The sequence below is a fragment of the Pristiophorus japonicus genome, chromosome 3 (genome assembly GCF_044704955.1).
Source record: "Pristiophorus japonicus isolate sPriJap1 chromosome 3, sPriJap1.hap1, whole genome shotgun sequence".
Classification (NCBI taxonomy): Eukaryota; Metazoa; Chordata; class Chondrichthyes; family Pristiophoridae; genus Pristiophorus; species Pristiophorus japonicus.
This window is the reverse complement of record NC_091979.1, coordinates 195,261,180-195,274,266: the sequence shown is the minus strand read 5'-3', so window position 1 is coordinate 195,274,266 and position 13,087 is coordinate 195,261,180. Positions and strand designations below refer to the sequence as shown.

The window sequence follows — 13,087 nt, the reverse complement described above, 5'->3', positions numbered from 1 at the left end:
CCCCCATCTCCTTTCTTCCCCCTCTCCTTCTCCCCTTTATCCCCTTCTCCCCCCATCCCTCCCCCTTCTCCTCCCATCCCTCCCCCTTCTCCTCCCATCCCTCCCCCTTCTCCTCCCATCCCTCCCCCTTCTCCTCCCATCCCTCCCCCTTCTCCTCCCATCCCTCCCCCTTCTCCCCCCATCCCTCCCCCTTCTCCCCCCCATCCCTCCCCCTTCTCCCCCCATCCCTCCCCCTTCTCCCCCCATCCCTCCCCCTTCTCCCCCCATCCCTCCCCCTTCTCCCCCCCATCCCTCCCCCTTCTCCCCCCCATCCCTCCCCCTTCTCCCCCCCATCCCTCCCCCTTCTCCCCCCCATCCCTCCCCCTTCTCCCCCCCATCCCTCCCCCTTCTCCCCCCCATCCCTCCCCCTTCTCCCCCCCATCCCTCCCCCTTCTCCCCCCCATCCCTCCCCCTTCTCCCCCCCATCCCTCCCCCTTCTCCCCCCCATCCCTCCCCCTTCTCCCCCCCCCATCCCTCCCCTTCTCCCCCCCCCCATCCCTCCCCCTTCTCCCCCCATCCCTCCCCCTTCTCCCCCCCATCCCTCCCGCTTCTCCCCCCTTCTCCCCCCCATCCCTCCCGCTTCTCCCCCCCATCCCTCCCCCTTCTCCCCCCATCCCTCCCCCTTCTCCCCCCATCCCTCCCCCTTCTCCCCCCATCCCTCCCCCTTCTCCCCCCATCCCTCCCCCTTCTCCCCCCCATCCCTCCCCCTTCTCCCCCCCATCCCTCCCCCTTCTCCCCCCCATCCCTCCCCCTTCTCCCCCCCCATCCCTCCCCCTTCTCCCCCCCCATCCCTCCCCCTTCCCCCCCATCCCTCCCCCTTCTCCCCCCCCTTCTCCCCTCCTTCTTCTCCCCCCCATCCCTCCCCCTTCTCCCCTTCTCCCCCCCATCCCTCCCTCTACCCCCCTTCTGCCCCTCCCCTCGCTGTCAGAAACACAGACACTGACAGACAGAGAATGAGAGATACACAGACAGACAGAGAGATAGAGACACTGACAAAGACACACTGAGGGGGGCATCCCAGCACGCTGTTGGAGGGCTCCCGGTGCAAAGGTCGGTAAGTAGATTTATTGGTTGTTTTATTGATGTATTTATAATTTATTATTGATGATGGCTCTTTATTTGTAAAACTGAAGTGTTTAATGTTTGTAAACTTCCCTTTAAACACCCCCCCCCCCCCCATTCCCTACGCCTGATTTGTAACCTACGCTTGATTTTTTAAAGTGTAGACAAGGTTTTTTCGAGCGTACAAAAATCTTCACTTACTCCATTCTAAGTTAGTTTGGAGTAAGTTTTCACTGACGAAACTTTGAAAACAGGTGTAAGTGGCCGGACACCACCCCTTTTGAAAAAAAAATTCTGTTCCAAAGTGAAACTGTTCTAACTGACTAGAACTGGAGCAAACTAAATGACGAAAATTCCGATTTCTAAGATACTCCGTTCTACACCAGTTGCTCCTAAAAATCAGGAGCAAATCATGTGGAAACTTGGGGCCATGGTGAGCAGCAGTGCTGCAAAATAAGTTTAGAATATAAGGACCAGGGTGGGTTGCAGGAGGTATTAAAATTTGAGCAGTAGAGCTACAGGGAGTGGGATGGAAGAAAATCTTATGTAATGGGTTAGAAAATAACTCAATAATTTAAGTAGGGGCTGGAGGTAGTGGGCTGGAAGGATAAATTTAAGGAGCAGAGAAATAATTAAATCATTTTATGTAGGAGAGGTGGACATTACATTTAAATAAGGAGACTGGGAGAGATCTCAAAGGCCACAAGAAGCAGCCTGATAGCTGGGAGAAACTGCAAAGATCAGTGGGAAGGTCAGGAAAGACTTCAAAAAGAATTCGAGGGCTGAAATAGGGAGCAGGACATAGGCAGAAATTGAAGTAGTGGGACAGAAATCATTCTTTCTGGCTGACTACCAAACGGTCAGGGCTGGGAACTAAATATACCAAGTTATAAGTTCTACAGAAAAGATACGGAAAATGGTAGAGGGGAGGAGTAGCCTCGGTGATTAAGGATGAAATCGCTTCAATAATAAGCGAGGTAAGCAGGCAGTGGAGACTTTATGAGTAGAATTAAGAAATAGGAAAGGATTTAAGACTGTAGTAGTGTATAGGCCCCTGGTAGCAGCTGTGAAGTGCTAGATTATATAAAGGCAGAGATTAGACAATCATGTAGCAAAGGCATAGTGGGGGATTTTTAATGGATTTTAACTTTCATACAGATTGGAATAAGCAGACTAGCACATATCAGAAAGGTAGTGAATGGCTTGAGTGTGTTCAGGATAGTTCTGTGTAACAAATGTCCGAGAACCAACAAGGGAGCATGTCATATTAGATTTAGTAATGAGTAATGAGCCAGATTTAGTTAACAGCCTAACAATGTGTGAATATTTATCTAATAGTGATCATAACATGATCGAGTTCAACGTTGTGTTTGAAGGGGAGAAACATGAATCATCTAAGATTCTAGATTTAGGTTAGGCTGACTTCAATGTGATGAGACAGAGACCATGCACAGTAAGGCAAATCTGTTAATGGGTAAAACGAAGATGATCAGTTGAAAAAAAAATTTGATGTGATAGAGAACCAGTTTATATCCATATAAATATATATGGCCAACATCCCCAGCATTGAAGCACTGACCACACTTGATCAGCTCCGCTGGGCAGGCCACATTGTTCGTATGCCAGATACGAGACTCCCAAAGGAAGCTCTCTACTCAGAACTCCTTCATGGCAAACGAGCCAAAGATGGGCAGAGGAAACGTTACAAGGACACCCTCAAAGCCTCCCTGATAAAGTGCAACAACCCCACTGACATCTGGGAAGTCCCTGACCAAAGACTGCCCTAGGTGGAGGAAGTGCATCCAGAAGGGCGCTGAGCACCTCGAGTCTCATCGCTGAGAGCAGGCAGAAATCAAGCGCGGGCAGCGGAAAGAGCATGCGGCAAACCAGTCCCACCCAACCCGTCCCTCAACGACTATCTGTCTCACCTGTGACAGAGACTGTGGTTCTTGTATTGGACTGTTCAGCCACCGAAGGACTCATTTTAAAAGTGGAAGCAAGTCTTCCTCGATTCTAAGGGACTGCCTATGATGATGATATCCCTATAAGGGGCAAGAGCTCTACTTGCCACCCAAAAATCCATGGACAACTAAAGAGGTAAGAGACAACACAAAACTAAAAGAAAAAGCATACAAAAATGCAAAAAGTATCTCCGATCCTGACAAATGGGCAGGATACAAAGAACAGCAAAGGTGACGAAACAGATAGTAAGGGCTACAAAAATGGAGTATGAAAAGAAGCTTGCAAGGGATATAAAATCAAGAAACACAATTTTTACAATTGTATTGGGGTAAAGAGGGTGGCCAGGAGCAATGTTGGCCCCGTGAAAACTGGTAACGGCGATATCGGCGAACATGTTGAATAATTACTTTGCATCAGTAGTTACAGTAGAGGAAAAGGATAGCATGCCAGAAATCCCAAGGAAACTAATTTTGAATCTGGGACAGGGACTCAACAAAATTAGCGTAAGCAAAATAACAGTGATGAAGAAAATAATGGCGCTAAAGAATGACAAATCCCCAGGACCAGATAGTTTCCATCTCAGGGTTTAAAAGACGTAGGTGAGTACATTGCAGATGTCTTAACTACAATCTTCCAAAATTCTCTTGATTCAGGAGCCATTCCTTTAAATTGGAAAATTGTGCATGTCACTGCTATATTTAAGTAAGGTGAGAGAGGGAAACCAGGGAATTATAGACCCCAGTTAGCCTAACATCTGTTAACATGGAAACATAGAAAATAGTTGCAGGAGGAGGCCATTCGGCCCTTCGAGCCTGCACCGCCATTCAATTAGATCATGGCTGATCATTCCCTCAGTACCCCTTTCCTGCTTTTTCACCATACCCTTTGATCACTTTAGCCGTGAGGGCCATATCTAACTGCCTCTTGAATATATCCAATGAACTGGCATAACAACACTCTGCGGCAGGGAATTCCACAGGTTAACAACTCTCTGAGTGAAGAAGTTTCTCCTCATCTCAGTCCTAAATGGCCTACCCCTTATCCTAAGACTATGTCCCTTGGTTCTGGACTTCCCCAACATCGGGAACATTCTTCCTGCATTTAACCTGCCCAGTCCCGTCAGAATCTTGTACGTTTCTATGAGATCCCCTCTCATCCTTCTAAACTCCAGTGAATAAAGGCCCAGTTGATCCAGCCTCTCCTCATATGTCAGTCCAGCCATCTCTGGAAGCAGTCTGGCGAACCTTTGCTGCACTCCCTCAATAGCAAGAACGTCCTTCCTCAGATTAGGAGACCAAAACTGAACACAATATTCCAGATGAGGCCTCACCAAGGCCCTGTACAACTGCAGTAAGACCTCCCTGCTCCGATACCCAAATCCCCTAGCTGTGAAGGCCATCATACCATTTGCCGCCTTCACCACCTGCTGTACCTACATACCAACTTTCAATGACTGATGAACCATGACATCCAGGTCTCGTTGTACCTCCCCTTTTCCTAATCTGCCGCCATTCAGATAATCTGCCTTCGTGTTTTTGCCCCCCAAAAAATCAAAGAGCAAGTTATTATTTAAATGGAGAAAAATTGCAAAGTGCTGCAGTACAGCGGGACCTGGGGTACTTGTGCATGAAACACAAAAGGTTAGTATGCAGGTACAGCAAGTGATCAGGAAGGCCAATGGAATCTTGGCCTTTATTTCTAAGGGGATGGAGTATAAAAGCAAGGAAGTCTTGCTGCAGTTATACAGAGTGTTGGTGAGGCCACACCTGGAATACTGCGTGCAGTTTTGGTTTCCATATTTAAGAAAGGATATAATACTTGCTTTGGAGACAGTTCAGAGAAACATAGAAACATAGAAAATAGGTGCAGGAGTAGGCCATTTGGCCCTTCGAGCCTGCACCACCATTTAATGAGTTCATGGCTGAACATGCAACTTCAGTACCCCATTCCTGCTTTCTCATCATACCCCTTGATTCCCCGACTAGTAAGAACTACATCTAACTCCTTTTTGAATATATTTAGTGAATTGGCCTCAACAACTTTCTGTGGTAGAGAATTCCGCAGGTTCACCACTCTCTGGGTGAAGAAGTTTCTCCTCACCTCGGTCCTAAATGGCTTACCCCTTATCCTTCGACTGTGATCCCTGGTTCTGGACTTCCCCAACATTGGGAACATTCTTCCTGCATCTAACCTGTCTAAATCTGTCAGAATCTTAAACGTTTCTATGAGATCCCCTCTCATTCTTCTGAACTCCAGTGAATACAAGCCCAGTTGATCCAGTCTTTCTTGATATGTCAGTCCACTAGGTTCACTAGGTTGATTCCGGAGATGAGGGGGTTGACTTATGAGAAAAGGTTGAGTAGGTTGGGCCTCGACTCATTGGAATTCAGAAGAATGAGAGGTGATCTTATCGAAACGTATAAGATTATGAGGGAGCTTGGCAAGGTGGATGCAGAGAGGATGTTTCCACTGATAGGGGAGACGAGAACTAGGGGGCACAATCTTAGAATAAGGGGCCGCCCATTTAAAACTGAGATGAGACGAAATTTCTTCTCTGAGGGTTGTGGATCTGTGGAATTCGCTGCCTCTGAGAGCTGTGGAAGCTGGGACATTGAATAAATTTAAGATAGAGATAGACAGTTTCTTAAACTCTAAGGGAATAAGGGGTTATGGGGAGCGGGCAGGAAAGTGGAGCTGAGTCCATGATCGGATCAGCCAAGATCGTATTAAATGGCAGAGCAGGCTCGAGGGGCCGTATGGCCTACTTCTGCTCCTATTTCTTATGTTCTTATTATGTTCTCCCTCCTATATCGTTCTCATGCTCTCCTCTTCCTTTTTTGTTGCTCAGCTCTTTTCTCTCCACACTTCTTTCCTTCCCTCTCCTTTCTCATCCCCTCTCCTCACCTCTCATCCCACTCACCACTTGTTTCATTCTCTCTTCTCTCCCCCCCCCGCCCCCCGCACCGCTCTTCCCCCGCCCCGCTCACTCCCTCCCCGCTCTCTACTCCCCCCCCTTGTCTCCCCGCCCTCGCTCTCCCCCGCCCTCGCTCTCCCCCGCCCTCGCTCTCCCCCGCCCTCGCTCTCCCCCGCCCTCGCTCTCCCCCGCCCTCGCTCTCCCCCGCCCTCGCTCTCCCCCGCCCTCGCTCTCCCCCGCCCTCGCTCTCCCCCGCCCTCGCTCTCCCCCGCCCTCGCTCTCCCCCGCCCTCGCTCTCCCCCGCCCTCGCTCTCCCCCGCCCTCGCTCTCCCCCGCCCTCGCTCGCCCCCGCCCTCGCTCTCCCCCGCCCTCGCTCTCCCCCGCCCTCGCTCGCCCCCGCCCTCGCTCGCCCCCGCCCTCGCTCGCCCCCGCCCTCGCTCGCCCCCGCCCTCGCTCGCCCCCGCCCTCGCTCGCCCCCGCCCTCGCTCGCCCCCGCCCTCGCTCGCCCCCGCCCTCGCTCGCCCCCGCCCTCGCTCGCCCCCGCCCTCGCTCGCCCCCGCCCTCGCTCGCCCCCGCCCTCGCTCGCCCCCGCCCTCGCTCGCCCCCGCCCTCGCTCGCCCCCGCCCTCGCTCGCCCCCGCCCTCGCTCGCCCCCGCCCTCGCTCGCCCCCGCCCTCGCTCGCCCCCGCCCTCGCTCGCCCCCGCCCTCGCTCGCCCCCGCCCTCGCTCTCCCCCGCCCTCGCTCTCCCCCGCCCTCGCTCTCCCCCGCCCTCGCTCTCCCCCGCCCTCGCTCTCCCCCGCCCTCGCTCTCCCCCGCCCTCGCTCTCCCCCGCCCTCGCTCTCCCCCGCCCTCGCTCTCCCCCGCCCTCGCTCTCCCCCGCCCTCGCTCTCCCCCGCCCTCGCCCCCCCCCCGTTCTTCTCTCCCCCCCCCCCCCCCCCGTTCTTCTCTCCCCCCCCCCGTTCTTCTCCCCCCCCCCCCCCCCCGTTCTTCTCTCCCCCCCCCCCCGTTCTTCTCTCCCCCCCCCCGTTCTTCTCTCCCCCCCCCCCGTTCTTCTCTCCCCCCCCCCCGTTCTTCTCTCCCCCCCCCCCCCGTTCTTCTCTCCCCCCCCCGTTCTTCTCTCCCCCCCCGTTCTTCTCTCCCCCCCCCGTTCTTCTCTCCCCCCCCCGTTCTTCTCTCCCCCCCCCGTTCTTCTCTCCCCCCCCCGTTCTTCTCTCCCCCCCCCGTTCTTCTCTCCCCCCCCCGTTCTTCTCTCCCCCCCCGTTCTTCTCTCCCCCCCCCGTTCTTCTCTCCCCCCCCCGTTCTTCTCTCCCCCCCCCGTTCTTCTCTCCCCCCCCCCCGTTCTTCTCTTCCCCCCCCCCGTTCTTCTCTCCCCCCCCCCCGTTCTTCTCTCCCCCCCCCGTTCTTCTCTCCCCCCCCCGTTCTTCTCTCCCCCCCCCGTTCTTCTCTTCCCCCCCCCCGTTCTTCTCCCCCCCCCCCCCCCGTTCTTCTCTCCCCCCCCCCCCCGTTCTTCTCTCCCCCCCCCCGCTTTTCTCTTCCCCCCCCCCCCGCTCTTCTCTCCCCCCCCCCCCCCCGCTCTTCTCTTCCCCCCCCCCCCGCTCTTCTCTCCCCCCCCCCCCGCTCTTCTCTCCCCCCCCCCCCGCTCTTCTCTCCCCCCCCCCCCGCTCTTCTCTTCCCCCCCCCGCTCTTCTCTTACCCCCCCCCGCTCTTCTCTTACCCCCCCCCGCTCTTCTCTTACCCCCCCCCGCTCTTCTCTTACCCCCCCCCGCTCTTCTCTTACCCCCCCCGCTCTTCTCTTACCCCCCCGCTCTTCTCTTACCCCCCCCGCTCTTCTCTTACCCCCCCCCCGCTCTTCTCTTACCCCCCCCCCGCTCTTCTCTTACCCCCCCCCCGCTCTTCTCTTACCCCCCCCCCGCTCTTCTCTACCTCCCTCGCTCTTCTCTCCCCCCACCCCCCCCCTCGCTCTTCCCCCACCACTCTATTTCTCCCCCCCCTCACTCTCTTTCCCCCCTTCTCTCTACCCCCACCCCCACCTCTCTTCAATTTCGTCAATTCATAAGGGGCAGGTACTCAGTGGCGGATACAGATAAAAAGAATTACCAGGGATGTGGAACCCCATTGCTCTTGTACAACCTTGGCCTCTGATTTAATAGTGTAATTGGCAGGAACCTGCAAACAGGTATCCTGCCCATTCATTGAGTCATGGATGCTACAGTGTTGTTCTTCAGAGGTTTAGCAGTACCCCTTGTTACAATAATTAGTCTTGTCAAAAAGCAGACCAATCTGTATATAATTACAACAGATGACAACTAATATGTCACATTTCAGTACATAATGTAACTAAGTATTTCTTATTGCAGTTGTTGGAATTCTGGAAAGGTGATATGGTGATCACTGTTGCCAAGCAATTGCCAGCCGGTCTTCACCTTTACGAGACCTTCGATGGTAAGGAATAACAAGTGTAAAAGCAGTTTTTGGGAGTTGTCTTCGCTGTCATTACGGCATGCTTTCCAAGCAGTCTGCCTTTGGTGTGAACAGTAGGAAAATTTGAAAAAAAAAAAGGATTTTCTCATACAATCAACAAGCCATATGTAATCCATCTTGTCATGGGCTCTACCAGATATATTTAATGTTCTTGGGGAAGTTCTGCAAAAAAAAATGTTTCCCTATTTTACGTGATAATCAAGTGAAACTCCAGAATAGTCATCCAATCCTATAAATCTGCATTTAAAGGTTGGTTGCTTTCCACAGCATGGCATTTCCATGGTCCCAACATCACAACATTGACCATTTGATCATCTCGAGCTATATTTATTCTTATAATCTGCAAACCATTCCTAGCCAATTGTGCAGTATTAATTCCTTTAGCTGAGACCCGTTACCATATATTCACTTCTCTAAGGGCTAAAAATACCTTTTCAAATTATCGATCATTTTCTGTGTAGCATGGCAGGGATGGCATGATGCAAATGAAAGACCAATAGAGCTGTTAGTGGTGCGGGTCCTGAATAGTTATGGCATCTCACAAGTGGATCTGTAGCCATGTCAGGCTTTTTTAAACACAGTAGTTTAGTGCAATTAAAAATACATTATAAACTTCTTTACATTTTATTCAGCATTCCTGATGAGCAAAATAAAATTGTGTGTCACAAACTGTAATTTCAACAGAGCAGCAATAGCAGGAATTATTTTCCATCACCGTGTGGTGACTAATTAGTTTTAATCACATTTCAAGATAAGTACTGATTGCAGTTTCCCCCCTTCTCAATTCAGAGGACCACACCTCTCTGCACAGTCTAGGCATTACAGATGGAGCCGATCTCTTTGTATGGAACGGTAACCAGGTAATTAACCATTAATTTGTATGTGATTGGTATAATTTTCCTACTTTATCTTTTTGTGTTTCGTGCTCATCAGGTGTGAGGGTTATGGTGCTGAGGAAACAGCACATTTTCTATTTTGGACACTTTGATTGAGTATCAAACAATGCTGGGTGAGGTATAGCACAGTTAGATGCTGAGTAAAGCTCCTTTTTTCCTGGCCTAACAACATACCTCAGTAAAGCACTTTGTATTGCACTGACATTTTTCCACACCATTTATAATGTGGCCTCTCTGTGTGAGATTCCCAGTTTAGTGCTAAATTTGGGAAAGTTTTATTCTCGAGTTGAGACTACCCAAACTCATTTCACAAGGAGCCTTTTGGATGCAGACAACTTTCATTCCATCAGGCTGGACTGAATTTGGAAAAAAAAAAGATTCCAGTGGTCAAAGATCAGCATACTTTTTCCAAATTGTATGTGTATGAAAGCCACCAACCCCCTCCTCGCCCCGCATACGCATGCTCAGTTGATAGTATTTGATAGTCCTAATGAAGTGCATTCCCTGTTGTAATGTAGGAAATGCAGCAACCAATTTGTGCACAGCAAGCTCCCACAAATGGCAGTATGATAATGACCAGATAATTTGTTTCTTCTTAATGATAATTGAAGAATAAATATTGGCCAGGACACTTTGAAATTTGAATTCTGAAATTATTGGCAGCCCTGCATTTTAACCAACAATAGAGTGGTTGCTTTTTTCTACAATTGCACAAAATCATGCTCTTTTTCTTAATAAAAAAAGTTGCCGTTATGCCACTTATGATGGAATTTAGTCCTACGTGCAGACATCTCCGTAACCATTCTGAGTTAGGAACAGGAAGAGGCCATTCAGCCCTTCGAGCCTGTTCTGCCATTCAATTAGATCATTGCTGATCTGTAGCTTAACTCCATTTACTCGCCTGAGTTCCATGGGCTAGAATCTCCACTTTTTTTGCCTGCTTAATGCCCACTTAATACCCATTTTACTGCTGAAATGATGTATAATGCCCATATATCACCCATTTTGGCACAAAATGGAAACTGGCGGGCATTTTTCGGAAACTTATCGCCGAGCGTTACTTTCTCCATGTGCTTAAAGCCAAGAAAAAATATTACCGCCCGCCCACTTTTTTGGGGCGGAATTAGCAGAATGGGCGAATTCAGCGCCCATAATATCGCCCAGCGTTACTTTCCGCCCAGAATTAACGCTGAGATTCAATATTAATGCCCGGCGACTACTATTTTTTGTCGGAAAGAGCATATTTACCCAAACTAGCGGCCAAGGAGTTTGCCCATCGTCAATTTCACCACCTCCCACATTTCACCCACAATATCGCTTGCTCAAAAAACCGCCCACAAAAAGTGGAACTAACCGGAGCGAATCACAGCGTTATGGACGCCATGTTGTAGATCACATTGCGTTCTTTAAAAAGCTGCTGTGCTTCAACCTCGGCGGAGTTCGGATGTACTCTGCAGGTCGTTGGAGTTGATGTGAACATCTCTAAAAATATCTTGACTACACTGTGACCGATTGGAATTGAAGAGGAGTGTTCATCGGGACATTCCTTGTTTGTGAGCAATCGGTGGAAAATCGAGAGCTACTGCAGTGGGGCTGTCCTTTCTCACCCTCTCTTGGTGACCAAATACATGCAGCATACTTGACATTGCCGAAGGAACGCTGCACTGCATTATGTGCCCAATGTATGAAGTGACAGACAAATGAGGAGGGGCGTTACACCCCCCCGCAAATACAAGGTGAAGCATTCTTACCTCGACTTGCCTGACACCACCTGCCTTCGGAGACTACGCTTCCACAAAGAGGTTATCACTGAGGTATGCCAGCTGATGAGGGCAGAGCTGCAGCCTGCCAGCGCCATCAGAACTGTACTGTCCGTCGAGGTCAAACTCACCGCGGCACTGTCGTTCTACTCCTCAGATTCATTTCAGGCCAGAGCTGGCGACATTTGCGGACTTTCTCAGCATGCCACACATCGCTGCATTAGACATGTCACTGAAGTCCTGTACGCACGCAGGAGGGACTTGATCAGTTTCCCTATGACCAGGGAGGCACAGAGTGAGAGGGCTCTAGGATTCTCCAGAATTGCAAACTTCCCCAAGATGCAGGGAGCAATAGACTGTATGCACATCGTGATGCGGGCACCTTTTCAGGATGCTGAGGTTTTCAGGAACCTCAAGGGATTCCACTCCCTGAATGTCCAGCTGGTTGTCGACCACCAGCAAATTATACTGGCAGTGAATGCTCAATTTCCGGGCAGCAGCCATGATGCGCACATCCTGCGTGAGAGCACTGTATCTGACTTGTTTAACAATGAGCCACAAGGTCAATGCTGGATGCTTGGGGACAAAGGATATGGCCTTGCCACCTGGCTGATGACCCCACTGCGTGACACCTACACCAAGGGTGAGAGGCGATACAACGAGAGCCACAGAGCAACTCGCAATATCGTAGAGAAAACCATTGGAGTGCTGAAGCAGCGCTTTAGATGCCTGGACCACTCAGGAGGCGAGCTCCAATACCACCTTGAGCAGGTAGCTCAATTCGTGGTGGTCTGCTCCATGCTACACAACTTGGCTATCGGGAGGGGACGAGAATTGCCTGATGAGTCTGACAGTCCACCTCACCAGAGAGAGGGAAAGGAGGACGAGGAGGCGGACGCTGACATTGGGTCAGACAATCTGGCTGACATTGGAGCCATGCCGCTGCCCCCCTGTAGACTGCACGAAAGGGCCCACGGTGGTATGATAGCTGCAAGAGCCTTACGTCAGGAGCTCATCAATGATCACTTTACCTGAAAGAACGTTGGTGTTATTTACAAGGCTGACACACTGCTGGGTGTGCAGGTCATATATCAATGGTGGGCATCACCTTGGTGACAGTTAAAGTTTAAGGTGATTGAAGTTAAGTGTGATTATACGCTTTGATAAGGAATCACCAGCATGTAATGGTGCAGCTATCTGAGCCAATGTGCTGCAAGGTTTTGTTAAATAAAAAACATTTAAACCGAACATTAATCTGAAATCATCAGTATTTCTGTACAAACCAACCCTACCCTCCCCCACCCCGCTTCTCCTCCCCACCTCTACCCCTTACCCTTATCCTCCTGACTCGAAGCCACCTGGCCGAGGACGTCCTCAGGCGATGCTTCATTGGGAAGGCGGGGGGTGGTGACGGCCGAAGCGCTGCTTGGACAGATACAGGAGAGGGCGGTCCCAAGGTGGGAGCGCGCTCCGAGTCATAAGCAAGATGTTGCTGCTGGTTCTTGTGTGGTTGGCAATGGGGGTGTGTCACCTTGGGTTGCAGTGCGGCGCTCCGGGACCACTGGGAGCCCTCTGCCACCAGTGTTCCTGGCTACCAGCTCCAGGGCCTCCTCCATCTTTTCCATTTTATATGTTATTTGTTGGACAAAACCTCGGTGCCAACTATGTTTTTGGTGCTTAGTGGGCTTTTTTCTACTGGTGAATCTCCGTCGTTCCTCCTACAACGGCCAAACAATCACACACCACACCCACACACGCTTTCAGTCCCTCTGAGCTCCCTCTCTCTCTGTCTCCTCTTCTGCGCATGTCATGATGACCCTTGACCTCCTGAATCACGGGAATCGAGCGTTGCCATGCCGTTACTAAGGACAGCCATACTTTACGGCAGAAGGTCAGAAAAATTTCACGGTACCACCCATTTGATATCGCTCGCGGTAACGCCCATTTTCAAAAATGTAAACTAGGTGTTTTGA

At 51.1% G+C, this 13,087-nt stretch overlaps 1 protein-coding gene across 3 annotated transcripts in view; it reads left to right on the top strand.

Moving 5' to 3' along the window:
• The window catches only part of usp40 (ubiquitin specific peptidase 40), a 227,813-nt gene that overhangs the window by 111,138 nt on the left and 103,588 nt on the right, over positions 1–13,087 (top strand). For all 3 annotated transcript variants that reach the window (XM_070876177.1, XM_070876175.1, XM_070876176.1), the window contains exons 14-15: positions 8,335–8,419; positions 9,248–9,318. In XM_070876177.1, coding sequence (XP_070732278.1) covers positions 8,335–8,419; positions 9,248–9,318 — 156 coding nt within the window. The remainder of the gene's footprint in view (positions 1–8,334; positions 8,420–9,247; positions 9,319–13,087) is intronic.